Genomic DNA, 26,011 nt, shown 5'->3' on the forward strand with positions numbered 1-26,011 from the left:
ATCAGTGGATCTACCTTCATCCCCACAAGACCCCATGCTTGTGATATAAAATTTACTAATGGAGATGAGAGAGGAGATGCGCAAGGAGTTAGAAAAGTATAATAACGAAATTATAGCAATTAAGAGGAAAAACGAGGAACTCAGGTAGAGACTAGGCGAGAGAATTGAGACTGGTGGAGGCTTAGAAAGGGAGGGAGTAAGGGCCATGTACTCCGTGCGATAGAAAAGAGCAAGGCAGATCGAACAATGGTTTCTACAATGGTAAGAACGCAGCAGGGGAATTCCGAAGCTAGAAATCCCATTACTAGAGAAGAGGTAGAAGAAATGCTGAGGAAGAGGGATGAGGAACTCGCGTTGGGGAGGGACCTTGGGCAAAAGGCTTAAAATACAATTCGAGAGCTGAGGGGTACACCGTTCTCATTACCAATTATGAGCTCTGAGTCCCCCGCGAGTTTTTCACCCACTAAAGTTTAAGACGTATGACGGAACGAGGGACCCTATGGACCACATCCTCCACTACAAAAGTTAAATGGTTTTATACCAAAATGACGACCCTTTGCTTTGCAAACTCTTCCCTTCTACTTTGAGGCATGGGCCTATGTCTTAGTTCCAAGGGCTGCCAGCTAGGTCGATAGCTAATTTTGTCAAGCTAGAGGAGACGTTGGTAGGGCAATATGTGTACTTGCAGAAGAAGAAAGTTGGGGTTAACACACTCTTCAACCTACGACAGGAGGTCAATGAGAGTATGTGGTCCTTTGTCTCTCGGTTTTGGACAAAAGCAGTAACTATCGAAGGTATAGACGAGGCAACCGCCTGTACAGCTTATGCGGTGACAATCATCCCTGGGACACAGTTGCATGAGTCACTGATAAAGTCTAACCCTACACGACTCGATGATCTATATGCGAAGGTGGAGAAATACATCCTGGTGGAAGAGTCGGTGAAGAGTATGGGTCGGGAAGTGCAAACAGTCGCTAATAGTGAGAAAGGTCAGGAAACGTAGAAAAGAATGGTCGAGTTGAGAGAGGGGAGTCGCAGGAAGAGACGACGAGACACCCAAAGAGCAGACAAGGTGGAAGAGAGGCCGGGTGTACACCCCACTCAATGAAAAATTATTTGTGATACTTAGATACATACAGAGTGACCCCGATTTTGTCCAGCCACCTCGGGATTATTGAGGGAAGTCGGGGAAACCTTATTGCGATTACCATAGAGTAGAAGACCACCCGACCAAGGATTGTTACAGACTACGGCATATCATTCAAGATATGGTCGAAGAGATATGGTCGAAGATGGAAAACTCAGAAGATATGTGGCCATCACTGCCTAAGGAATACGGGAGGCCTAGAGGGAACAAAATCTAAGACCACAACTTCAACCACCCTGAAGGGAAGGACGACATGAACTCGAGGAACGGAGGGTGGTGCATACTATCTCGGGGGTACATGAGTCGGAAAGGCAATTAAGGCTACTAGCTAGAGCAAGGGTGATGAAGATACGCTACGAGGTTGGTGTAAATTGGGTCTCTCCTGGAGTCACCAAAACGAGGAGATCTAACCTTGCCACGGGAGAACAAGCGATAATATTCACCAAGGATAACCTAAGGGGAACATCTATGCCACATCAGGACGCACTCATCATTGCACTTCCGATCAGGAATGTGTATTTCAGAAGAATTCTAGTTGATGCGGGAAGTGCGGTAGACATCCTCTTCTTGGAAGCAGCAAAGAAAATGAGAGTGTGGGAAAGCCTAATTCTGAATCAGTCCATCGTGTTCGGATTCAATGGAGCTTCAAGTAGCTCGGTGGGAGAGATTACTCTCCCTGTAACACCGGGAACAAAAGTAGTGATGACAAGGTTCATAATGATCAATGCGGACTCAACCTATAACGCAATTCTCAAGAAAAGGTGGATTCACGAGATGAAGGTTGTCCCGTCGACCTACCATAGATAATCCGCTTCCCGAGCAAAGATGGGGTGATGGAAATTAAGGGAGACCAAGAAATGGCGCATAGGTGCTTTAACTTAGTATTAAGACCAGGAAAATGTTACGGCACTGAGCTCTAGAAAAATAGAAAGGTGCCATCTATAGAAAAGAAGTAGTTATAGCAGTTATAGAAGAAAACTCGAGGGAGGAGGAGGAACGTGCAACAGCAGTTGAAGAGGTGAAACAAGTGGACCTTGGCACTAGTGGAGAGTAGCTTGTTAATATTGGGACAACGTTGCTGCAACAAGAGCAGGATATGCTGATACAGTTATTAAGGGCAAACAAGGACATGTTCTCATGGTCATTGACAACATGCCGGGGATAGATGCCTCGGTTGTGTGTCATCGATTAAATGTTGACAAAGTATTTCGGCTAGTTTGACAGAAGCCAAAGAAATTGTCACCACCACTGAGGCAAGGCGTAAATGAGGAGATCAGTAAACTTTTAAGGATGGAATTCATCAGAGAAGTCTAATACCCTGAGTGGATAGCAAATATAATAACAGTACCAAAAAGGGATGGAAGGGTAGCATCAATTTCACGAATCTCAATAAAACTTGTCCAAAGGATAATTTCCCACTACCAAGAATTGATAAGCTGGTTGATGCTACAGCGGGGCATGAGAGGATGTCGTTTATGGATGGATACACAGGCTATAATGAGGTCCCCTTAACAACAAAGGACCAAGAGAAAACGTCATTCATAATCGAGCAATGGTTGTTATGTTTTAAAGTCATGCCATTCGACCTGAAAAATGCCGGAGCGACCTATCAAAGGCTCGTGACTAAAATGTTTGAAGGTATGATCGGGAGGACGGTTGAGGTATACATCGATGACTTGCTAGTGAAAAGCACGAGAGTAAATGATCACCTAAGGGACCTCGAGGAGACGTTCGATTAGCTAAGGGACTTTCAGATGAAGCTAAATCCGAAGAAATGTGTGTTCAAGGTGTCCTAGGGAAAGTTCATCGGTCATATTGTCACTAAGAAGAGCATTGAGGCCAATCCCGACCAAATTCGATCCCTAGTTGAGATGCCAAACCCAAGAAACCAGAAACATGTGCAAACTCTAGCAGGAAGAATTGCAGCCTTGAACAGATTCATCTCTCGAGTCTCGGATAGATGTCGATCATTGTTTAGCCTACTAAAGAAGGGAGAGGGATTTGCATGGAATGAGGAGTGTGAGACGGCCTTCTTTGACTTGAAGAAATACTTAGGGCAGTCACCTATCCTCAGTATTCTAGAAGAAGGGGAAGAGTTGGGAATTTATTTAGCTACCACTACTTCGTCCTTAAGTTTAATGCTTTTCAAGGTGGACCTCGGGTGGGAATATCCCATCTATTATGTCAGTAAGACACTGGGCCCATTAGAGGTCAAATACGCAAAAATAGAGAAAATCGACTTGTCTTTGGTTTATTTGACACACAAGCTTCGACCATATTTGCTTTCACATCGAATTCGTGTAATAACTGATCATCCGTTGAAGGACATGATATAAAGGTTGGATAAATCCAAAAGGATGGCCAGGTATGCAATCACCCTGGGGGAATATGATCTGCAGTTTGACGGTGTTGGCTGATTTCTTAGTAGACTTTCCAATCGAGAATGCAGCTGGGAAGAGAATGAAGAAGAGAATGAAACGGTTGATAAGGCAAACGTTTGGATCAGATAAGTAAGATGAAGAATGTTTGTGAACGGGTCATCGAATTACATGGGTCAAGTGTCAGAATAGTACTTATAACACCGATCAATGACCGGCTTGAGAAGATAATAAAACTCGGATACGGAGCTTCAAATAATGAAGTAAAGTATGAAGCAATTATCAATGGGCTCAGAATGGCCAAAGACCTGAAAATCGACAGGTTGGCGGTATTTACTGACTCACAGCTAGTAGCAAATCAATACAACGGAGTGTATGAAGCTAAGGACGAGCGAATGGCAAAGTATCTGGCGATGGTAGAACGGAAGTTGGACTAGTTCACAGAGGTTAAAATCAGTAGGATCTCAAGGGACGAAAACAAGCATGCGGATTCGCTAGCTTACATTACCTCCATGATATGAGATTCAAAAGCTCGAACTATACTCGTGGAGTACCAATAGAGAGCATGCATCGATTGCCAGAAGGAAAAGTGCATGTAAGTAGGTCAGATGCTAGAGTGGATACATAAGTATGTGGAATATCTCCAGGCAAAGGTTCTCCCTCAAGATAAGAAAGAAGCCAGAAAGCTATTTTACTAGGTTGGGAGATATACACTTGTCAAGGGAGAGCTATACAGGATGTCGTTTGGAGGACCCCTTTTGAAATGCCTAAACACAGAGGAATCTGAGCTTATAATAATCGAAACACATGAGGGAATTTGTGGTAATCACTCAGGGGGACGGTCACTCACAAACAAAGTGACAACTCAGGGTTACTTTTGGCCAAGGTTGCAAGAGGTACGTCAAAACATATGGTAAATGTCAGAAGTATGCGCACATGAGTCTCCGGCCTGTGAATGAGCTTCACCCGATGAAGTTTCCTTGGCCCTTTTCCATCTGGGTATGGACATCGTAGGACCTCTGGCCCGGGGAGAAGGGGCTAAACTATTTATCCTGGTAGCCACGGATTACTTCACCAAGTGGGTAGAAGTTATTCCTCTTATTCAGATCGGGGAGGAAGAAACTATCAAATTCACATATGAGCACATCATAACACACTTCGGAATCCCTTACGTACTAATTTCTAACAATGGGACACAATTCAAAGGAAGTCGAATGCAGTCGTACTACAGAGAGTATGAGATTCATTCACTCCAGTCATCTCCAAAGTATCCACAGGGCAATGGATAGATAGAAGCTTCCAATAAGACCATCATTGACAACTTGAAAAAAAAGTTTGCCGAACATAAAAGGAAATGGGTAGAGGAGCTGCATAGTGTACTATGGCATACCGAACAACACCTAGAAGGGCCACAGGGTTAACACCGTTTGTAGTGCCTATGAGATGGAGGCAGTCATCCCTACCGAGGTACAAGTTCCCATCGTCAGGACGTAGGTCATAGAAACGAGTCTTAACGATGAGATGAAAATATGGAACCTAGATTGTCTAAACGATACTTGAGATAAAGTGGTAGAGTGACTAGCATGGTATCACCAACAGCTAAAGAGGTTTTATGACAAAAAGGTCTGGAGACGAGAGTTCAAGGTTGGGTACATGGTTATAAGGAAAGTATTTGCCAACACCAAGGAACTTAATAGTAGGAAGCTCGGTGCTAACTAGGAAGGGCCATACGTCATTAATAAAGTCGGGGAAGCCATGGTGTATTATTTAAAAACAAAATAGGGAGATGTAATCGCGGCACCATGGAATGCTTTCAACCTCATGAAATATTATTAATAAAGCATCTATCTTTGAGTTTTATTGCATTGTGGTATAATGGAAAGCCTTAGCCCTTCACTGGTGTCAAGCCCAACCGAGGGGTAGATATAGCAGAAAGCCTTGGACCTTCACTAGTACCGAGCCCAATCGAGGGGTTGGTATTACGGAGAGCATTGGTCCTTCATCGGTGCCAAGCCCAATCAAGGGGTTGGTTCATCGAAAAGCCTTGACCTTTTACTAGTGCCAAGCCTAACAGAGGGGTTGGTTCATTGAAAAGCCTTGGCCCTCCACTAGTTCCGAGCCCAGCCAAAGGACTAGCATAGCGGAAAGCTTAGGCCCTTCGCAGGTGCCTATTATAGAAGGCAAGAAATTTAGTCAAGTCGGTACTACCAAAATCTTGTGAAAAGTTTTCAAGTTACATGCTCAGGGAGCAAGAGCCATCCTTACTAAGCACAAGGGAGCCTTAAGCCAAGGTACTTAACTTTATTGGAAAAGTTAAAGTGGTTATGATGTGCTCATATGTTAAAGTGGTTATGATGTGCCATTAATCTAATAAACACCCTTTTCAAAACACTTATTTTCATTACTAGAAAAATTCGATTACATACCAAAAGGATAATGGCACAAAACAAAAAGTTACAAAAATTACACGGTCAAAAATTTAAACAGAAAAACAAAAACTAAGGGTCGGAAGTAGCGTTGGCTTCATCGGGGATCTGTTCGGTTGCCTGATTGGTCACTTGCTTGAAAGGGGCAGCAGTGTTTTTCTCTGTTGTTTCCACTTTCTTCAGTTTGGCTTTGATCTTGTTATATGCTTTCTCCCAATCCGCCTTCGAGGCATCAAGCCGAGCCTGAAGGGAAACAAGCTACTCTTCAAACGCTTTTTCCTTTTCCAAGTCCTTGGTCTCAAGAAGCTCCTTGAAGGAAGTGATTTCCCCCCTCATCCAATGCCAAGCGATCTTTATTTTGCTCCAACTAGGATAGGGCGTTGTGCAAACTTGCTCGGAGCTTTAAGGAATTTGCTGCAACAGCATCTCTCTCGATCTAGAACTTATTTACATGACCTTCCACCCTGTGAAGGTCGCTCAATGTTGAATTCCGGGATTGACCAAGTTTCACCACAAAGTGTTGCACCTGAAGAAGTAGACCAAGTGTTAAAGCCTAGAAAATAACAAACATGTAAGTTAAGAAATCGAAAGAAGAAAAGGAAAAGACTTAAAGTGATCAGAGCCTGAAAGGTATTATTGTAGAACTTTGCTGGGTTATCGGAAAAGCCCTGGTTCATAATAGCCAAGTCCCTAGGAAGGATTGACGATTCGAAGAAAAGGCACACCACCACTAGGTTGGAGAGCGCAAAATCGTGGACGGTAGCGGGTTTACCTCCCATCTTGGGGCTCACCAGCCATGAAGAAGGGGGAGGAAGGCTTTCTCTCTGCCCTGACCTCACTAACGAGGCTTGAGATGGCTTGGCAGAAGGCAGGTTGGTGCCAGCTGGAGTGGGAGGAGGCGGAGATCGAGCAGATATAGGGGAGACCCACAAGGATTGGGGGTCGGCTCCCCTCTTAAGCCTTTTAAGGAGAGGTTGGTGGTCCTCATCCTCGTCTTCTTCCTCGACGCGGAGAGTGGCTGAGAGCATTTCCATGACGTCCTCTTCCTCAGAATCAAAATCCATGGTGAGTGTTGGGCGGTTGGAACACAGGGCCATGTCTTCTACTCCTGAGGGTTGGGGGTCAACAGTTGGATGATGAAGACGATTGGAGGGGAGGAAGTGCTTGGTCAAGTGGTGATACAGTGTCGGGTTGGAGAGGAGATGTGTGATTATTATAGAATCTCCGGCACTGAAATCTTTTCTCGGGCCTGCATTGTTAAAAGTCAAAATTAGAAACTCGGTAGTAACGTATGAAGGTCGGTAGAAGGGAAACAAACTAACTTTGGTGGTTCAATGAATGAAAGTCTAGAGGGGGAAGCTTGTCCTCTGGAGTATTCTCCTACCGACCGGTCAGTTGTATCGAAAACAGGAACCACTCCTTGTCCGAGTCGAGGAGCTCGATCAAAGACGGCTTCGCTCTCCTCTTTGTCAAATAAAAAAAGGCCTGCCTGTTAGGGCACCTATTTAGCGAAAATTGAGCCCTTACGTCAGGAAGCTCAAGCTTGGGGCCTTCTTCCAACCGTTCATTCATTTGCTCAAGCGCATAAATGAGGTGGAAGAAGTTCCTGCTCATTTGGCCGGGGGCCTTTCGATAGAAGTTCAGCACCTCCCAAGTTAACCTACTTAAAGGGACTCGGAGGCCTGCTTTGAGTTGGCCCCAGTGCACTACGGTGGTGCCTAAGGAGAAATCTCGGGATGTTGAGGATTCATCCGCATAAGACATACTCACATCGTTAGGGATATTGAAAGTACCCCTGACTACGTCCAACGGAGGGCGGGTAGGGGAATAAGACTTCCCCCTAGCCATTAGCAAAAGCAAGAAGGCTAAAAGAAAATGGGTTTAGAGGAAAAGGGAAGGGACCTTGACCTCTTACCTTAGAAAAACTTGGAGGCTTTTGGGGACCTTGGTAACCTTCGGGAGCTTGGGAAGAACCTTTGGGAAGTTTGAAGCAATTGCAGACTTCTTTCTAGAGCCGAGCTAAGAACGTGCAAGAGAGGGAACGAGGAGACAGAGAAATGGCACAAAGTGTAAAAGTAAATTGGAAAATGAGATGGAGTGAGATATATATAGGCTTGAGAGAGCCTCAAGATACAAACTCAAATCAATGGCCAAGATCCCCTCAAAAGATTAAACAATAATGAGGACAATAGAGCATCTAATGGTGCCAGGAATGAGGTGACCGTTCAAACATGCGTGCTCTATCAGTCAATCACAAGGCACCACATGTAAGTGGTGCATAATTATGCCACACAAATCAACAGTCAATAGCACACTCCATGAGGACAATTATATCATTCGCCGTCCTCGAAAAATGTACGGTTGGACGTCATGATTCAATGCATTTAATGAACTAAGACAAACCAATGCCTAATGGGAACTTGCCACGTGTCAACTCTTATATATCTCAGGGCTTCGGATTCAATCCAAGACCTCGAGAGGGGGTATTGTGGATGGTAATTCTCGGAGCTATTGACACATGACAATTACGTAAAATACTTTCCGACCCACCGAGTTATGTAGGAAAGGTACCGAGCTTAAGCATAGGTTGGTTCATTACAACTGACATGACAAGCGTGTCAGCACTCTAACTGACAAGACAAATGTGACAACTCACAGCCTGACAGATCGGCTCCAACTACCACGAACCTGACAGGGCAGTTGTAGCGAATCCTACAACTATCAGGTCATAGAGCAGTTTAACAACTCTAGGAGAAATCTCTGAGAATATTTGGGGAAATCCATCAATGAGGATCCCTATAAATATTAGATTGCAACTCATGTGAAAGGTTAGAAAAAAATCTTCTCTAAGAACTCTTTATTAACTTGGTACTAATTCTAACTGATCATTGGAGTGACTTTGTAATAGACTGTCCACCGAGCTACGAGCTTTCAAGGGAGATCTTAGAGCGAAAAATTGCATCTACTATGGTCAACTGCTAAAAATCTGGACCAGATATTTACGAATTGGAAATGGGAAAAAAGTGACAACTTACCTAGGTCTCATACAAATATTTTAAATACCAATGAGACGAATAGACAAATCAAATGTACCGGACAAGATTTAAAACTATGGTTTATTTGTTTCATTGTTGAATGAGACTATCCAGCCCATATAATAAACTTACGGTGGTGCCACACGTTCTCTGCTTTTCTAGTAGCACCTTCAAACTTGTTACCCCATCGGTTCAACACGTTAAAGATCATTCCCGTGGGTCCTGAAACAAAAATTAAAAATAATAAAACCACACTTATTGATTTTATGGGTTGAAAACTTGAGATTGATTAAATAAAGGGTGGTGATTGGTAACTCTTTCCAGAGGACCCAGGAATGGGGGCTGTGTTAACGTAGGGATTGTTGGCACTGCCAGGGTCACACGAGGAGGACGAAGAGTTGTTCATGTAGTTGACTTGTAAGCTTGCTGGATCAGAAGAAGAGGGGATGGCTTGGGCTGCGACCCAAGTTGCGGTCTGTTGTTGTTGTTTGTTCACGGGATGGGTTTGGGGTGGGATAGGTGTGCCCATCACCCACGTGCCCCGCCTCCCCTCCTCGCCTGCTGCTGTTGAGCATGAACCATATGGCTTGCCTTCCTTCTTCTGCTTGTTTCCACGATGAGCCTGGTCCATATCTCTCTCTCCCCACCTTTGCCTTGCTTTGCTTGTGTGAGAAAGAAAATGGATTCGATTATTTATTTTCTCTCTTGCCTTTCTCGCTCGTGGTGTGGGAATTGGGAAAGAATGATTTGATTCTTTAATCTCTCTCTCTCTCTCTCTCTCTTTCTTCTCTTCGATGCCGAGATGACTCGGTTTAAATTTTCCTACATAGGGTGAATCTTTCTCCCTTTCTCCAACCATAAGGTGAAGAGGGAAATCCCACCTTCGAACACTAATGATAAAAATGCTGATAATATAACGATTTTTTATTACCAGCATAAAGTTCTAGAATAAAGTACCTTACCACTTGAGAACGAATAAAGTTCTAATGAGTATAATATGATTTAATTTATTTCTTACATCAATATTTGAAGTGCTTTACCACTTGATTTCAGTTGGTCAGTTAGTTTTAACTATGTTAAGAAGAGGAACTTAACGCTAGTAATCAAAAGGATTACAATACACAAGTAATTCAAGTAATGCTTTGTATTTAGTTTGTTGAGCCAAATCACCCCTGTTATACCGCCTGACGTGGATCCAACGAGTGTTATATCTGCAAAAGATGAGATTCAAAATGGTGTCTCAAAGCTAACCAAGGTCAGGTGGCACCCCTTTTATGCCACACGGCATTTTGGGGATTCAAACGTATGGATATTGTGGGGGGAAATTCTTGAGCACCGACACGCGGCTCGGATAAAGGGCCAAGGATAATGATTTTGAGGTCGGACAAAGACTCTTGTTCGGTTTATTAACTCCGACGAATGCATGTATTCCAAGCTCGGAGCTGTGCCATCAGCTCGTAGGTCGGTATGACAGGTCTGACAGATAAGCCTGCAATAGACAGCCAGTTCTAACCACCCACGTCATGTCAGACAAAATCTGACTTTCTCAGAAGCAATAGGGCAGTTGCAACAACTCCTGCAGCTGACATGTCAGGGAGTAAGCTAACTACCCCAAGTCACCTCAAGGGGTGGCACAGAAAACGATCAGGTTGAACGCCTATATAAGGAAGAAAATTACGAGTACAAAAGGTTCGAATTCTTCTTCTCTAAACACATTACACTGATCAATTTGGCTAACTTGATCGTCGGAGTGGGCTGTTTTGCAGGTCCCCCCGAGCTTAAAGAGAAGGAAAGTGTAGTGCCATTTCGTGCATCTACAATTTGGCGCCGTCCGTGGGAAACTTACAAGGAGAAAAACGACCAATATGGGAAGAGCTAGAGGCGAAAATCGTGGAGAGCCATCAAATCCACTACCAGCAGACTCGCCCCCAAACGCGCCGGATCCAATGCTAGCAATGTACAACTTACTCACAGAGATGAGAGAAGAAATGCGCAGGGGGTTGGAGAAACAAAACGATGAGATAGTGAAAATAAGAAAGGAAAACGAAGAGCTCAGGCAAAGGTTAGGCGAGCGTGCGGAGACCGAGGAGGGCCCAGGGGCAGAGCAGAGTAGCGACCATCCTGTTCGAACGGCAAGAACGGAGGTAGATTGGACTGAAGATTCAGCAGCAGTAAAAACGCAGCAGGGAAGCTCCGAAGTTAAAGAAACCATGACGAGGAAGGAAGTGGAGGAGATGCTCAAAAGGAGGGATGAGGAATTCGCGCGAGGAAAGGATCCCGCGCAAAAGGTACGGAACGCAATTCGGGAACTCAAGGGAACACCATTCTCGCAGGCGATAATGAAGTCAGAACCACCCAAGTCGTTCCACATGCCAAAGTTTGAAACTTACGACGGGACGCGAGATCCCATGGACCATATACTGCACTACAGAAGTCAAATGGTGCTGTACCAAAATGATGATCCGTTGCTCTGCAAGCTGTTTCCGTCAACCTTGAGGCTCGGGGCCATGATGTGGTTCCAGGCCTTACCAGCTGGGTCCATTACGAACTTTTTCGAGCTGGAAGAAGCGTTCGTTGGGCAGTTCGTGCACCTGCGAAGGAAGAAGGTCGGAGTTAACACTCTATTTAACCTTCGACAGGAGCCCGGGGAGAGTATTAGGTCGTTCGTAACCCGTTTTCGAACGAGAGCCCTGGACGTAGAGGGCATGGACGAGGCCACAGCATGCGCGGCGTGCATCGCTGCGGTGATCCCGGGAACACGGTTGCATGAGTCCTTGATCAAGTCTGATCCTACTCGTCTAGAAGATTTGTATGCGAAGGTGGAAAAGTACATCCTGGTGGAAGAATCTGTGAAGGGCAGAAGAAGAAGCACCCAGACAGTGGCTAACAGCGAAGGGGGAGTAGACGCTTCAAAAATACCGACCCACCCCGGAGTGGAAGGAAGTAAGAAAAGGCGGAGAGATTCGAACGAGCAGTCATGGTGGAAAAGAGGCCGGGTGTATACCCCGCTCAACGAAAAACTATCCGTGATACTGAGGCGCATAAGGGGGGAGCCCGATTTCGTTCAGCCGCCACGGGGGTATAAGGGGAAACCCGGAAAACCATTCTGCGAGTATCATGAGGCTGAGGATCACCCTACTGAGGACTGCTACAGGCTGCGCCATATCATCCAGGATATGATCGATGCAGGGAAGCTCAAAGGTTATGTTTCCGCGGGAGGAAGGAGAAGTGGGGAGACTACCGAGAGAGCTGAGCGAAAGCCCGAGCAAAGAAGGCCAGCTAAAGGAGGGCGTCGAGAGACGGAAGAGCGCAGAATAATTCATACCATCACAGGATTATTAGGGGCCGACGTGCCGTCTAGGCGTGAGATTCGGGAGAAGGTAAAAAAGATCCGACATATGGTCGGGGTTAACAGTGTGGCGTCAGGAGTACGGGTAGTTGGAACGACAAACCACGGAGCAGATCCCCGGGCAATCGTATTCACAGAAAGTGACCTAAGGGGGACGGCAGGGCCCCATCAGGACGCGTTAGTAATCGCGCTTCCAGTGGGAAACGTCGAGCTCCGAAGAATACTCGTGGATTCGGGGAGCGCGGTGGACATCCTCTTCCTAAGCGCGGCTAAGAGAATGGGGGTTTCAGGAAGTTTGGAGCCAACGCCGACCCTCGTCTATGGGTTCAACGGCGCCGCTAGCAGCGGTAGGAGAAATCACATTCCCGATTTCAGCAGGGTCTAAAGTGGTAATGACAAGATTTGTGGTAATAGATGCAGACTCGGCTTATAACGCGATCTTGGGCCGGAGATGGATACACGAGATGAAAGCAGTCCCGTCAACCTATCATCAAGTTATTCGTTTCCCGGGTAAAGAAGGAATAATGGAAATCAGGGGAGATCAGGAGATGGCGCAGAGGTGTTTTCACCTGGCTTTGAAGCAAGACCGAGGCCCCGAGGCCGTCCCACCGAAGAAGAGAAAGGTAACTCCAGCTGTTAATGAATCTTCGTAGCAATTACAGAAGCAGCCGCTGCGCGAGCAGCGAGTAACAGTTGATGAAGTCGAAGCCATGGATCTCGGGGGCGATGAAGGACAGGTAGTCAGTGTTGGTACCACGATGTTGCAGGAGGAGAGGGCAGCGCTACTCCAACTTCTGAGGGCAAACAAGGATGTATTCGCATGGTCATTGGAGGACATGCCTGGGATAGACCCGTCGGTGGCGTGCCACAGGTTAAATGTTGATGAAAGCTTCCGACCTATTAGGCAGAAGCCACGGAGGCTGTCGCCGCGCCTCAGGCAGGGGGTGAATGAGGAAATCGAAAAGCTTTTGAAGGCCGGGTTTATCAGGGAAGTAGAGTACCCAGAATGGATAGCGAACATAGTAGCAGTGCCGAAGAAGGATGGAAGGGTGAGAGTGTGCATCGACTTCACAAACCTGAATAAGGCGTGCCCAAAGGATAGCTTCCCGCTGCCAAGGATTGATAGGTTGGTCGATGCCACTGCTGGACATGAGAGAATGTCGTTTATGGACGGATATTCGGGGTATAACCAGATCCCCCTAGCAGTGGAAGACCAGGAACGGACATCATTCATTACCGAGCAAGGGCTGTTCTGTTTTAAAGTTATGCCGTTCGGTTTGAGAAATGCCGGGGCAACCTACCAAAGACTCGTGAAAAAAATGTTCGAAGGATTGATCGGGAAGATTGTGGAGGTATATATCGACGATCTGTTGGTAAAAAGCAAGAGAGCGGGAGACCATCTGGCAGACCTTAAGCAGACATTTGATCGGCTGAGGAGTTTCAAGATGAAGTTGAATCCGAAGAAGTGTGTCTTCGCCGTTTCCTCTGGGAAATTCCTCGGGCACGTTATCACCAGGAGAGGGATCGAGGCAAACCCAGACCAGATCCGGGCGTTGGTAGAGATGCCGAGCCCCGCTAATCAAAAGCAGGTGCAGAAGTTGGCAGGGAGAATAGCTGCGCTAAACAGGTTTATCTCCCGGGTATCCGATCGATGCCGCCCGCTCTTCGCGTTGTTGCAAAAGGAGAAGAATTTTGCATGGAGTACGGAGTGCGAGGTAGCCTTTAGCGACCTAAAGAGGTATTTGGGGCAGCCACCGATCCTTAGCTCTCCGGAAGAAGGAGAGGAGCTGGGGATTTATCTGGCGACCAGTCCATCATCGGTAAGCTCTGTTCTCTTTAAAGTTGAAATGGGACGGGAATATCCTATTTATTACGTTAGCAAAACGTTGGGCGTATCGGAGGTTAAGTACACCAGGACGGAGAAGGTGGGATTGTCGCTCGTTTACTCGGCACACAAGCTCAGGCCCTACTTCCTTTCCCACCGCATACGGGTTGTGACGGACACCCCGCTGAAAGAGATGATGCACAGATCCGAAAAGTCAAGGAGGATGGCGAGGTGGGCTGTAATCCTCGGAGAGTACGACTTGCAGTTTGAATCCCGGACAGCGATAAAGGGGCAGGTGTTGGCAGATTTCCTTGCGGACTTCCCGGTTGAAGATCCGAACTGGGAAGAGTTGGAGAACGAGGATGAAGGGACGGAAGAAGTAGAACTGTGGGACAAACAGGCAGGATGGAGAATTTTTGTCGATGGGTCATCGAACTACTCGGGCTCGGGGGTTGGAATAGTAATTGTAACACCGAGCAACGATAGACTGGAAAAGGTAATTAAACTTGGGTACGGGGCATCAAATAACGAAGCAGAGTACGAGGCAGTCATCCACGGGCTAAGAATGGCGAGCGAGTTGAAAATCGGCCGGGTAAAACTATGCACCGACTCCCAACTTATAGCCAACCAATGCAACGGGAAATTTGAAGCAAAGGATGAACGCATGGCGAGATACCTGATCTCAGTTAAGCGAGAGATTGAGAAGTTCGACCAAGTGGAGATATGCCAGATACCCAGGGATGAGAATAGGCATGCAGATTCATTGGCTTACATTGCCTCAATGCTAGGGGAGACGGAGGGACGGTCTTTACCTGTGGAATACCTGCCTAAAGCAAGCATCGAACATGTGGAGAGGGAGTGCGCACAGGCCGATAGAACGTCAGGATGGATAGAAGAATTTACTCGGTATCTGCGTTCAAAGGTACTGCCAGAAGACAGAGGGGAGGCCAGAAAGTTACTTCGGCAGGTCAGCAAGTACACTCTCGTTGGGGAGGAGTTGTATAGAATGTCCTTCGGGGGGCCACTTCTTAAGTGCCTTACTAAGGAAGAGTCCGAGCTCATAATGGCGGAAGTCCACGAGGGAATCTGCGGCAATCATTCGGGAGGACGGTCGCTCGCCAACAAGATTATCACCCAGGGCTACTTCTGGCCAAGGATGCAGGAAGACTGTAAGAGGTATGTGAGGACCTGCGAACAATGCCAAAAACATGCCCCCATGCATCTGCAGCCAGCCAGTGAACTCCACCCTATGAAATCACCCTGGCCGTTCTCGATATGGGGAATGGACATTGTGGGACCTCTGCCTCGGGGAAAGGGGGGCAAACTATTCATCCTAGTAGCCACGGATTATTTTACTAAATGGGTGGAAGCTGTTCCCCTTACACGGATTCGGGAGGAAGAAGTTATCAAGTTCACGTGGGAGCACATCATAACACGGTTCGGGATCCCTTATGCACTGATCTCTGATAATGGAACTCAGTTCAAGGGCAACCGCGTGCAATCGTACTTCAAGGAGTACGGGATCCGTTCTCTGCAATCGTCGCCAAGATATCCACAGGGAAATGGCCAAGCTGAAGCATCAAACAAGACAATCCTCGCAAACTTGAAGAAGAAGCTGGAGGAACACAAGGGAAGATGGGTAGACGAGCTACATAGTGTCCTCTGGGCGTATCGAACCACGGCGAGGAGGGCAACAGGATTTACCCCGTTCGCGCTAGCCTACGGAACGGAAGCCGTTATTCCAACCGAGATACAGGTTCCTACAACAAGGACACTAGTGGCCGAGACCGAGTTCAATGACGAATTGGTGGCACGAAATTTGGATTGGTTGGACGAGACACGGGAAAGGGTCATAGAAAGATTGGCACGGTACCAACAGGTATTGAAGAGGTCTTATGACCGGAAGGTGCGTCCCAGAGAGTTCAAAATCGGAGATATGGTTCTACGAAAGGTATTTTCTAACACCAAGGAAGTCAATAGCGGTAAGCTTGGCTGCAACTGGGAAGGACCGTATATTGTGCGAAAAGTCGGGGAAAATGGCGCTTACTACTTGGAGACTCCGACCGGTGATGAAATTCAATCACCATGGAATGTATTCAATTTAAAGAAATACTATCAATAAAGTCATATTTGCCCAACGGCCCTGCTATCTAAGGAAAAGCCTCGGCCCCTCCATAGGAGCCGAGCCCAACTGAGGAGTTGGTTCGGAAGAAAGCCTTGGTCCCACCACGGGGACCAAGCCCAACTGGGGAGTTGGTCTAAGGAAAAGCCTCGGCCCCTCCATAGGAGCCGAGCCCAACTGAGGAGTTGGTTCGGAGGAAAGCCTTGGTCCCACCATGGGGACCAAGCCCAACTGAGGAGTTGGTTCGGAGGAAAGCCTTGGTCCCACCACGGGGACCAAGCCCAACTGGGGAGTTGGTCTAAGGGAAAGCCTCGGCCCCTCCATAGGAGCCGAGCCCAACTGAGGAGTTGGTTCGGAGGAAAGCCTTGGTCCCACCACGGGGACCAAGCCCAACTGGGGAGTTGGTCTAAGGGAAAGCCTCGGCCCCTCCATAGGAGCCGAGCCCAACTGAGGAGTTGGTTCGGAGGAAAGCCTTGGTCCCACCACGGGGACCAAGCCCAACTGGGGAGTTGGTCTAAGGGAAAGCCTCGGCCCCTCCATAGGAGCCGAGCCCAACTGAGGAGTTGGTTCGGAAGAAAGCCTTGGTCCCACCATGGGGACCAAGCCCAACTGAGGAGTTGGTTCGGAGGAAAGCCTTGGTCCCACCACGGGGACCAAGCCCAACTGGGGAGTTGGTCTAAGGAAAAGCCTCGGCCCCTCCATTGGAGCCGAGCCCAACTAAGGAGTTGGTCGGAAGGGTAAGCCTTGGTCCACTACGGGGACCAAGCCCAACTGAAGAGTCGGACTAAGGGAAAGCCACGGCCCCTCAACAGGTGCCGGACCTAGCAAAGGAATTCGTTCGGAATTAAAGACCTGGCTAAGGAGGTGTGTAGAGTTAAATATTTCGGGGTTCCCTAAATAATAAGCCTCAGCATAAAAGCAGAAAAGAGAAAGCAGAGAGGGAGGTACAAGAGTCGATAAAAAAAAAAAGAAGATATATTTATATATTTCCATTTGAATTACATATAGCGTTACAAAATTGTGCTACAAGAAAAGAAAGAGAGAAAAATTAGACATCCGCGGCAGGTGTAGCTTCGGCTTCATCGGGAGCTTGGTCTTCAACTGGTGCAGCTGGGACTTCGGGAATAGGCTCGGGAGTGGCAATTGGAGCCGCTTCTGGGATCGCCTCTGGCCTTTTTGCTAATGCCTCGGCTTTCCTCAGTTTCGTTTTCAACTTGTTGTAGGCCGTCTCCCAAGCCTCCTCTGAGGAGTCCAGCTGGGCTTGGAGGGAGTTGAGCTGATCTTGAAGTGCTCTCTCCTGCTCTGCCTCCTTCGCCTTCACCAATTCTTCTAAGGAAGAGATCTTCCCCTCCGCCAGAGCTAGCTTGTCTTTATTCTGCTCCAGCTCGGATAGTGCGCTATCCAAGCTCGATTGGAGTTTCTGGGAATTGGCCGCAGCCGCATCCCTTTCAGCCTGCAGCTGAAGAAGTCGACCTTCCGTGGACCTAAGGCTGTCCACGGAAGCATCGCGGGATTCTACGAGCTTGGCCACGGCGTGTTGCACCTGAAAGAGAAAGAAAAGGGTTAGTCGGAGGGACAAACCGGAAATAGGGGTCGAACCAAGGGAAATAAAAGGCAAATATGAAGGCTTACCACCGCCAGAGCTCGGAATGCTTCGTTCGAGAATTTTGCCGAATCACCGGCAAAACTCTTGCGGACTTTCTCCACGTCCCGCGGTAAAGCGGAAGCATCGAAGATCGCCCGTGCTATGGCTGGGTCGGACAAGGCTGAATCTTTGTCCGACACCGGCCTGCCCCTGACCGAGGGTTGAACTACCCAGGGGGTAGGAGGCACGACCCCCCTCTGCACCGATCCAGCCGAGGACGCCTGCGATGGCTCGGCTGGATGGCAGGTCTCCTCTAGAACCTGAAGAGGGGGCAGTTGGAGCACTGGGACTGGGGGACGGGGCCCCCTCCTCAACCTCTTTAGGAGAGGTTGATGGTCTTCCTCTTCTTCCTCCTCGGGATCGGCATGTCTTACCCCGGGAGTTACAGTTGGGGGAACCACAGCAACTTCATCCTCCTCAGAGTCGGAGGCGAGGACTGGTGGGGGACGCTTAGATTGCAGTGCCATTTCTGCTGGGCGGATTGACGGAGGTAGAAAGGCCGTAACTTGATTGTACAAGTCGGGGTTGGAGAAGAGGTGGGTGATCACCACGGAGTCTCCCGGAAACTTGTCTTTGGCCGGGCCTGCATAGGTCGGACGACGCATAGTTAGTCTCTAGGCAAGAGAATAAAGGAGAACAAGAGGAGAAACATTTAGTAGCACTCACCATGGGTGTTGAAGAAGGAATAGGCTAGGGAGGGAAGCTCGTCATCTTGGGCGTACTCCCACTGACCAGACAACTGAATGGGGAATAAAAACCACTCCTTGTCCGAGTCAGGTAACTCGACCAAGGAAGGCTTCCCTCTCCTCTTCGATAGATAGAAGAAGCCCGGCCTATTCGGGCACTTCTTCAGAACGAATTGGGCCCTGATATCCCAGAGCCCTAGCTGGAGGCCGTCCTCCAGCCTATTGTTCATATGCTCGAAGGCACTAATAAGTCGAAAGAAATTTCCGCTCATTTGCCCAGGCGCCCTCCGGTAAAAATTCAGAACCTCCCGAGTCAGCCTACTCAAAGGGACTCGGAGGCCTGCTCTAAATTGCCCCCAGTATACCACCGTGGTACCTGGAGGGCCTTCCCTGAGCTGCGTGGCCTCGTCCACATAGGACAGGCCCACACTGGCAGGGACGCCAAAGGTGCCCCTAACCACCTCCAATGGAGGACAGGCAGGGGAATAAGATTTCCCCTTGGCCATGAGGGTGGGGTGACAGAGGAACGAAAGGAAAAACTAGAGGAGAGGGGTGGCCTGGACTCTGTTACCTTTTCTTCAACTTCTTCTTCGAAGGAAGCTGGTTACAGAGTAGCTGATGACTGGATGGCACGGCGAAGGCGCGGCGGAGGCACTCGCAAAGACAGGAAGCGCGCGAGAGGGCAAACGGGCAGAGTAACAACAGGGAGAGTGAAAGTGAAAATGAAAATAAGAAGTAAGGGGATATTTATAGGCAAGGAGACCTCGAGATGCGCGTTTAGGATCAACGGACAGGGATTTCTCAGGACAATAATGAGGTATTAAATAACGCTGAGAAACCCGATATGACCGTTCGCCCCATTGCACGCGAATCGAGCCATTCCCCGGGCGCCACGTGTACACCACGCAATAATTGCGCCGTTTAAACCCACAGACAGGACGCGAACTGCGATAATAGCCCAACCGACTGCCGCCCTCGAAAAGTGAAAAGGCTAAGTAACGATTCGCCATAAAGATACCATTAGTCTTAGCTAATACCCAATAAGAGGCACCCACGTGTCAGTTTTCGTTATTAATATTCCCGAGTACCCGATCATGCTGCCCGAGCCCTCGGGAGGGGGTATTGTGGGGGGAAATTCTTGAGCACCGACACGCGGCTCGGATAAAGGGCCAAGGATAATGATTTTGAGGTCGGACAAAGACTCTTGTTCGGTTTATTAACTCCGACGAATGCATGTATTCCAAGCTCGGAGCTGTGCCATCAGCTCGTAGGTCGGTATGACAGGTCTGACAGATAAGCCTGCAATAGACAGCCAGTTCTAACCACCCACGTCATGTCAGACAAAATCTGACTTTCTCAGAAGCAATAGGGCAGTTGCAACAACTCCTGCAGCTGACATGTCAGGGAGTAAGCTAACTACCCCAAGTCACCTCAAGGGGTGGCACAGAAAACGATCAGGTTGAACGCCTATATAAGGAAGAAAATTACGAGTACAAAAGGTTCGAATTCTTCTTCTCTAAACAGATTACACTGATCAATTTGGCTAACTTGATCGTCGGAGTGGGCTGTTTTGCAGGTCCCCCCGAGCTTAAAGAGAAGGAAAGTGTAGTGCCGTTTCGTGCATCTACAGATATGAGGTCCATCCCTTGGTGAACCTACGTACCAAAAATCATAATATTTAATAACTTGTATATATTAGATCTAAATTTTTGAAAAAGAATTTAAACCCAACGATTAAAAATCATTTTTCAGATAATGCTATTATCAATGAATGCACATCACCAATCAAATTGATCTTTTATGTGTAGATTCATCGAGAGATGGACCACATGTCCATATAGTCAGTAGGTTCCAAAAAAATGTCACGTGGCATAAAATCAGGTGTCACCTGACCTTGGCTAAGTACAGGACATCGTTCTAAATCCCTTCTTTATCTACAAATCATATATGGATTTCACGTCAATTCATTGCCACGTCAGCATTTAAGTTTTAAAAAGAAGTAAAAAATTCATTTTTACTTTTTTACACTATCTTCAAGCCCTAATAGATGCTCAAAATAGAAAAGAACTCCATCTCTGTCAGCACATCTAGGCTCTATCTAACTCGTAAAACAAAATTGATTTCAATCTCTTCTGGCAAGCAAACCTCACGAAGGTAGATTCTCTCTCTCTCATTATGGAAACTCATCTCCAGCATCCCATATGTCTTTCGTTTAGTTTTGGGTTTGAACCATTTCTGTGGAGAGAGATTCCAAGTACTCTAAAAAGAGGGTTTTTGAGCAATTTTTATTAATCTGCAGTTTTTGGTGTTTAATGAACTTAGAATTTCCACTTTTATTTGTTTTTGACTATTAGAAGTAATTTTTGTACAAATTGGTTTATAGAGATTGAAGTGCTTTACCACTTGATTCCGGCATAAAGTTCTAGAATAAAGTGGTTTGATTCAGTATAAAGTGGTATGTAGAAATTAGGGGTGCACATTGGATTGGGTAAATCCGAGAACCTAATCAATCCAAAACCTTTAGGATTGGATTGATTCGGGTGCGGATTGTATATAAAAAAATCCGATTGATTTGATTCGGTTCCGGATTAGGGGTATAATAGAACCGAACCAATCCGAGGACTGAACTAATATGAAGTATCTATTATAGTATATATATATATATATATATATATATATATATATATATAGATATATATATATGCTTATTTATTTAAAAATAAATCTCTTTTTTAGTTTCGTTCTTCTATTATCTATTTCTGTCTTCTTTAACTTCATCTCCTCTATTTTTTTTTCTAATAAAAACTCATAAAAAATTGTATACAAATCTTTCTCTCAACTCTCAAATGGATCAACCCATTTATAGAAAAAAAAATTCAAAAAGTTTGATTTCTTATTTTTTAACAAAAACCTTTATACCGTGTTAGTTAGATGAAATATACTAGACGAACCTAGACTTGGATTCGTTAATCTACCATTTATGGATTAGTTTCCCCACTAATCCATCCAAAATACTAATTTTAAAATTGAAAATTTTTATTTAGTCTCATTGAGCTTTCTCTAATTTTCAATTTATATAGATTTCAGTCAAAATTAATCATAAAATCATTTTCATTTTAAACATAAGCATTATTTATTATCTGATTCAAAAGTTTCCTCTTTTGAAAGAAAAAATACTAGTTTTTCTATTTTAAAAGTATGAGAACCGAGAACCGATCCGAACCAAGGTTGGTTTGGATTGGTTTGATTCTATAGGATAATTGGATTGGTTCGGTTCCAAATTTGTAGAACCAATCATGTTTGGTTCGATTCCAATTTTGCAAAAATCCGAACCAATCCGAACTATGTGCACCCCCTAATAGAAATTGGTTTATAGAGATTGAAGTACTTTACCACTATAGAACGAATAAAGTTCTAATGAGTGTAATATGATTTAATTTATCTTTTACATCAATATTTGAAGTGCTTTACCACTTGATTTTAGTTGGTCAGTTAGTTTTAATTTTGTTAAAAAGAGGAACTTAACGCTAGTAATCAAATGGATTGTATACACAAGTAATTCAAGTAATGCTTTGTATTTAGTTTGTCAAGCCTAATCATGAATTATATATGGTTATTGTGTTATATGTTATACAATTCTTGATATTTATATTAAATTTATTTTCTTTCAAGTTTTTTCTTTTGGAATATAGGATATGGAAGGGTTATCGTTAAATGATAAAATAAAATAAAATAAAATAAAAAGTAAAATAAATGAATGAGCTAGAAGAAAGTCTACAAAATATAGGTGAAGATGATAATAAGGATGAAGATAATTTAGAATCGAAAAAGGGAATGATGTTCAATCCAATGGATGGGGTTTACAATTTTATAAAATCTTTAAGGAGAAAGGATGTGAGTTGACTTGTTTTGGAGAGAATGATAAGAGTAGGTTATGACATGGGTGTAAGTTAGTTACCTCTTTGAGAATGATAATGAGGTTTGGTAGAAAGATTTGGGAGTTGAGTGGTGGTGGTGACATGTATCCTTCTTGATGATCAAGGTTTGCATGGATCTTAATTGGCTATGATCATAGATATAGATATGAGTAGGGACATGGATTTAGGATTGGGCTTTAGTAGGTTTGATTGGAGTGAGCTTTTGCATGTTAGACATAAGACTTGGCAATGGCTTATGTTTTAAAATTGGGTTAAGTCTAGGATTGGGGTTAAGTTTAGGGTTGGGTTTGTTTTAAGGTGGGACTAAAGTGAGACTTAGGGTGATTGAGGATTGGTGGGCTTTAGCTGGGTTTAAAAACGAACTCGAGCCTTGATAGTGGGTTTGGGGTTAGAGTTGTGAGGCTTGAGAAGGTAGTGGGCTAAGAAAGTCTTATTGTGGATTCATGAGACCTTTAGGGGTCTTAGGATCTTTTGATTTGATCAAAATACTGAATTCAAAAATTTTGGCTATTAGTCCCATTGGTGGTTTTTTTTTTTTTTTTTTTTTTTTTTTTTGTCTTTTAGAGGGGGTCGATCAAATTGGGGTTTCTATAGAAAAGAAATCAAATTATCAGTCGACTATCATTTTTACTTAGCCCTCACTCTATAAAAATCCTGGTTCTACGCCTACTCGTGTGCATAGAATATTTGCTAAGAGTCGTTTTAAAATGACTCATTAGGTGGGATACTCAATCAACTCACTGATGTCACAAGTTTGGAACCATAGATTTGTATATGCCTCGGTACACACGATTGCAGTTAACCATAAAAAAAAATGTCTCCCAAGAGACCCGTGTATCCCGAGGCAAAAAGACTTATGATTTTTAAACTTGTCCATGTCAGTGAAATGATTGAGTATGCCACTTGGCAAATCAATTTTTCAAGACTTATTTGTTAAATCACGTAAAAAATTACTTTGTGTTATTTATCATTTTCATTCTTTTGCATTATTCTTATAATTTATTGGTGAGGGATCTTGCTTTTGATGAAGATCTCGAGACAAATCACAAAAAATGCCTCCACAGAACTCATTCTTACTCTTGCTATTAAATTTCTACTTGAACATTGGAATGAAATCACATGAATCCACAACATGGTTTTTAAACTCGCCCGAGACCGAAACGTATTGCCTTAGTTAATTCGGTATCGGAGCCCAACTCACAAAGTGTCATGAGACGACCGCGTATCATGAGATAAGCGAGTCGTCTCGGATGATATTTTCGATTAACTCGAGTGATACGAATGAGACAGCGCAGCAATGATTTAACTCGCGAGTTAAACAAGATGTATCGGACAAGATTTTCAAAATCTCATCCAAGTTAATCGATACAAACGAGTTAAAGCCTCAACCCTCAATTCTTTCACTCTCAAATCAATTTTTTTTAATTTTATATTTTTTTATAAGAATTTTTTCTGAATTTTTCAGATTTTTTAAATAGTTAAAAATCATTGTCTCAATGTCGAACGAGACAAGACGTCACATCCAAGTCAACTCGGTATATGAACTGAACGAGACGAGACGTAATACCGAGTCTAAAAACCATGATCCACAAAGCTGAAGATTAACAAGACATTCACACCAAATGAAAATCAGGATATATTTATTTATTTTTAAGTTGACTCGTGGGTCAAAAACGTGGAAATTTCCTACAACTCACAAACCATGACTGCCAGGTTGTTTTGACTGGAATAATATTTAATTATACTAATTTATTTCACATAAACCATCACAGATGATTGATCGTCCAACTGGAAAATAAGAATAAGTCAACACATGCTGAAACACACAACCCTCAAGATCTCAACGCCTCTTGATAAAGTCTGTGATCGCAGCTAATAAGAGATTGGTCTGATCAGCAGTATGTGGGTCCAGATCAACAGCAATCTTATTAAGATAAAAGCTATGGCCCACACCATCGTTGATAAACACCTCAACCTTCTTCCCTGCCTTCTTCATAGCCTCACAGTATTCCAACTCAGTGTCTCGGATCAAATCGTTTCCAGCCACGACAACCAGGAACGGAGGCAGATTCAACTCAGCGATTGATGGTGCAGCGGACCCCATCGGACACGTTATCGGATGATCCTTAGTACTGCCACGTGGCAGTGCCAAACCTAAGAACTTATCCACCATTTCGAGTGTGAGAAAGGGAGACTCGTATTGCTTCTCCATCTCAGACTTGCTTCGCTCAGTTCTAACGAAACCAGGATGTATTGGAATACCTCCAGCCAACTTTAGTGGGCCCCACTCTTCTTTACCGGCACGTGCGGCTACGGCGTGTACGAGATTACCTCCGGAGCTATCACCTATGAGGAAGACTCGTCCAAAATCAGCATGAGATTCAAGCCATGGCTCGTACGACTCGGATCGTGAAATTGAACGGAGCCAGAGGAGGGCATCGTAACAATCGTCAACAGCAGCAGGAAGCCGATGCTCAGGGGCAAGCCGTTGCTTGACAGAAACACAAACGACTCGAGACGTACGAACGAGACGAGTGTAAACATGGTAGTACATGAACCAATCGGCTTCGCTTATGCAGAAGCCGCCTCCGTGGAAGTGAAGGAGGACAGGTAGTTTCGGGTCATCATTGGGTTTGATTTCGGGTATGTAAATTCGAACCGAAAGGCCCGAATTCGGGTTGATGGTTACGTCGCGAGTGGCCACACCATCAACAAAACTTTCGTGAGGAGGGACGGATTTTACCATGAACTCGACCTCAGGCGGTCCGGTCCAGGTACGGTCTACTGAACCGTCCTCAAAGAGCCGGAGCCAACCCGACACCTCGTCCACTACCTTCTTCTCTTGAGCCATCGTCGGTATCGATAGTTTCAAACTGAAACAAAAGAATGCTATAAAGCAAACTGAAGGCAAGACTCCTTTTTATAGTGGAGATCGAAGGGTTTTTTTTATTTTTATTTTTTTTCCAAAGCCAAGCCAAGTCAGTCAAGTGGAGACTGAATTCTTAAACTTGTCCGAAGTTGCGTGTAGATCTTTTTTAAATGAATAACTCTTTGATATGAGTTGACCACATCTAATTGTGTACATCATCTTAAACTAGCTTTATTATTTATCAACTAATGACAGGTGTTAAGTTTAGAAATCTGAATTTTTTCTATGATTCTTTGATTAATTAATTATTACATGAATCCTATTATCGTATTTGTAGGTCATATCAAGTAAGATATAGAAAGTAACTTGTAGTTAAACTAGATGGATGTGAAAATAGTATTTTTTGAATGAAAGTCTACATAGAGCAACTTGAACGGTTCTTAGAAAAAGGAAAAATAATACTTAGCTTATAGACTCAAAAAATCTATATATAGACTTTAACAAGTTTTAAGATAATGATATGTAAAGTTAAATGATACCATTATCTACTTTAGATTCAAAAAAAAAAAAAAATATTGACTATCAATGTAT

At 45.0% G+C, this 26,011-nt stretch overlaps 6 protein-coding genes across 6 annotated transcripts; 3 read left to right on the forward strand and 3 right to left on the reverse strand.

Moving 5' to 3' along the window:
* The first annotated feature begins 246 nt into the window (after nucleotides 1-246).
* Nucleotides 247-1,003, forward strand: LOC147396309 (uncharacterized). The gene is made up of 2 exons (XM_086450085.1): nucleotides 247-315; nucleotides 608-1,003. The coding sequence occupies exons 1-2, from the start codon at nucleotides 247-249 to the stop codon at nucleotides 1,001-1,003; spliced, it is 465 nt and encodes a 154-aa protein (XP_086306211.1).
* Nucleotides 1,004-1,489: 486 nt separating this feature from the next.
* LOC147396310 (uncharacterized) lies at nucleotides 1,490-1,954 on the forward strand. The gene has a single exon (XM_086450086.1). It carries the CDS (start codon nucleotides 1,490-1,492, stop codon nucleotides 1,952-1,954), a length of 465 nt encoding a protein of 154 aa, XP_086306212.1.
* A 4,018-nt stretch (nucleotides 1,955-5,972) lies between these two features.
* LOC147396311 (uncharacterized) lies at nucleotides 5,973-9,801 on the reverse strand. The gene is made up of 3 exons (XM_086452089.1): nucleotides 9,302-9,801; nucleotides 9,119-9,208; nucleotides 5,973-6,477 (listed from the first exon to the last, which is right to left on the reverse strand). Exons 1-3 carry the CDS (start codon nucleotides 9,615-9,617, stop codon nucleotides 6,395-6,397), a joined length of 489 nt encoding a protein of 162 aa, XP_086308215.1. The 5' UTR covers nucleotides 9,618-9,801; the 3' UTR covers nucleotides 5,973-6,394.
* Nucleotides 9,802-10,851: 1,050 nt separating this feature from the next.
* LOC147396312 (uncharacterized) lies at nucleotides 10,852-12,720 on the forward strand. The gene has a single exon (XM_086450088.1). It carries the CDS (start codon nucleotides 10,852-10,854, stop codon nucleotides 12,718-12,720), a length of 1,869 nt encoding a protein of 622 aa, XP_086306214.1.
* A 4,534-nt stretch (nucleotides 12,721-17,254) lies between these two features.
* On the reverse strand, nucleotides 17,255-19,150 carry LOC147396313 (uncharacterized). The gene is made up of 3 exons (XM_086450089.1): nucleotides 18,594-19,150; nucleotides 17,915-18,510; nucleotides 17,255-17,825 (listed from the first exon to the last, which is right to left on the reverse strand). Exons 1-3 carry the CDS (start codon nucleotides 19,117-19,119, stop codon nucleotides 17,331-17,333), a joined length of 1,617 nt encoding a protein of 538 aa, XP_086306215.1. The 5' UTR covers nucleotides 19,120-19,150; the 3' UTR covers nucleotides 17,255-17,330.
* A 5,013-nt stretch (nucleotides 19,151-24,163) lies between these two features.
* LOC147396314 (putative carboxylesterase 17) lies at nucleotides 24,164-25,488 on the reverse strand. Its single transcript, XM_086451810.1, has one exon. The coding sequence runs from the start codon at nucleotides 25,400-25,402 to the stop codon at nucleotides 24,392-24,394; it is 1,011 nt and encodes a 336-aa protein (XP_086307936.1). The 5' UTR covers nucleotides 25,403-25,488; the 3' UTR covers nucleotides 24,164-24,391.
* Nucleotides 25,489-26,011: the final 523 nt, after the last annotated feature.

The sequence above is a fragment of the Akebia trifoliata genome, chromosome 8 (genome assembly GCF_017979445.1).
Source record: "Akebia trifoliata isolate Shusen 1 chromosome 8, ASM1797944v1, whole genome shotgun sequence".
Lineage (NCBI taxonomy): Eukaryota > Viridiplantae > Streptophyta > Magnoliopsida > Ranunculales > Lardizabalaceae > Akebia > Akebia trifoliata.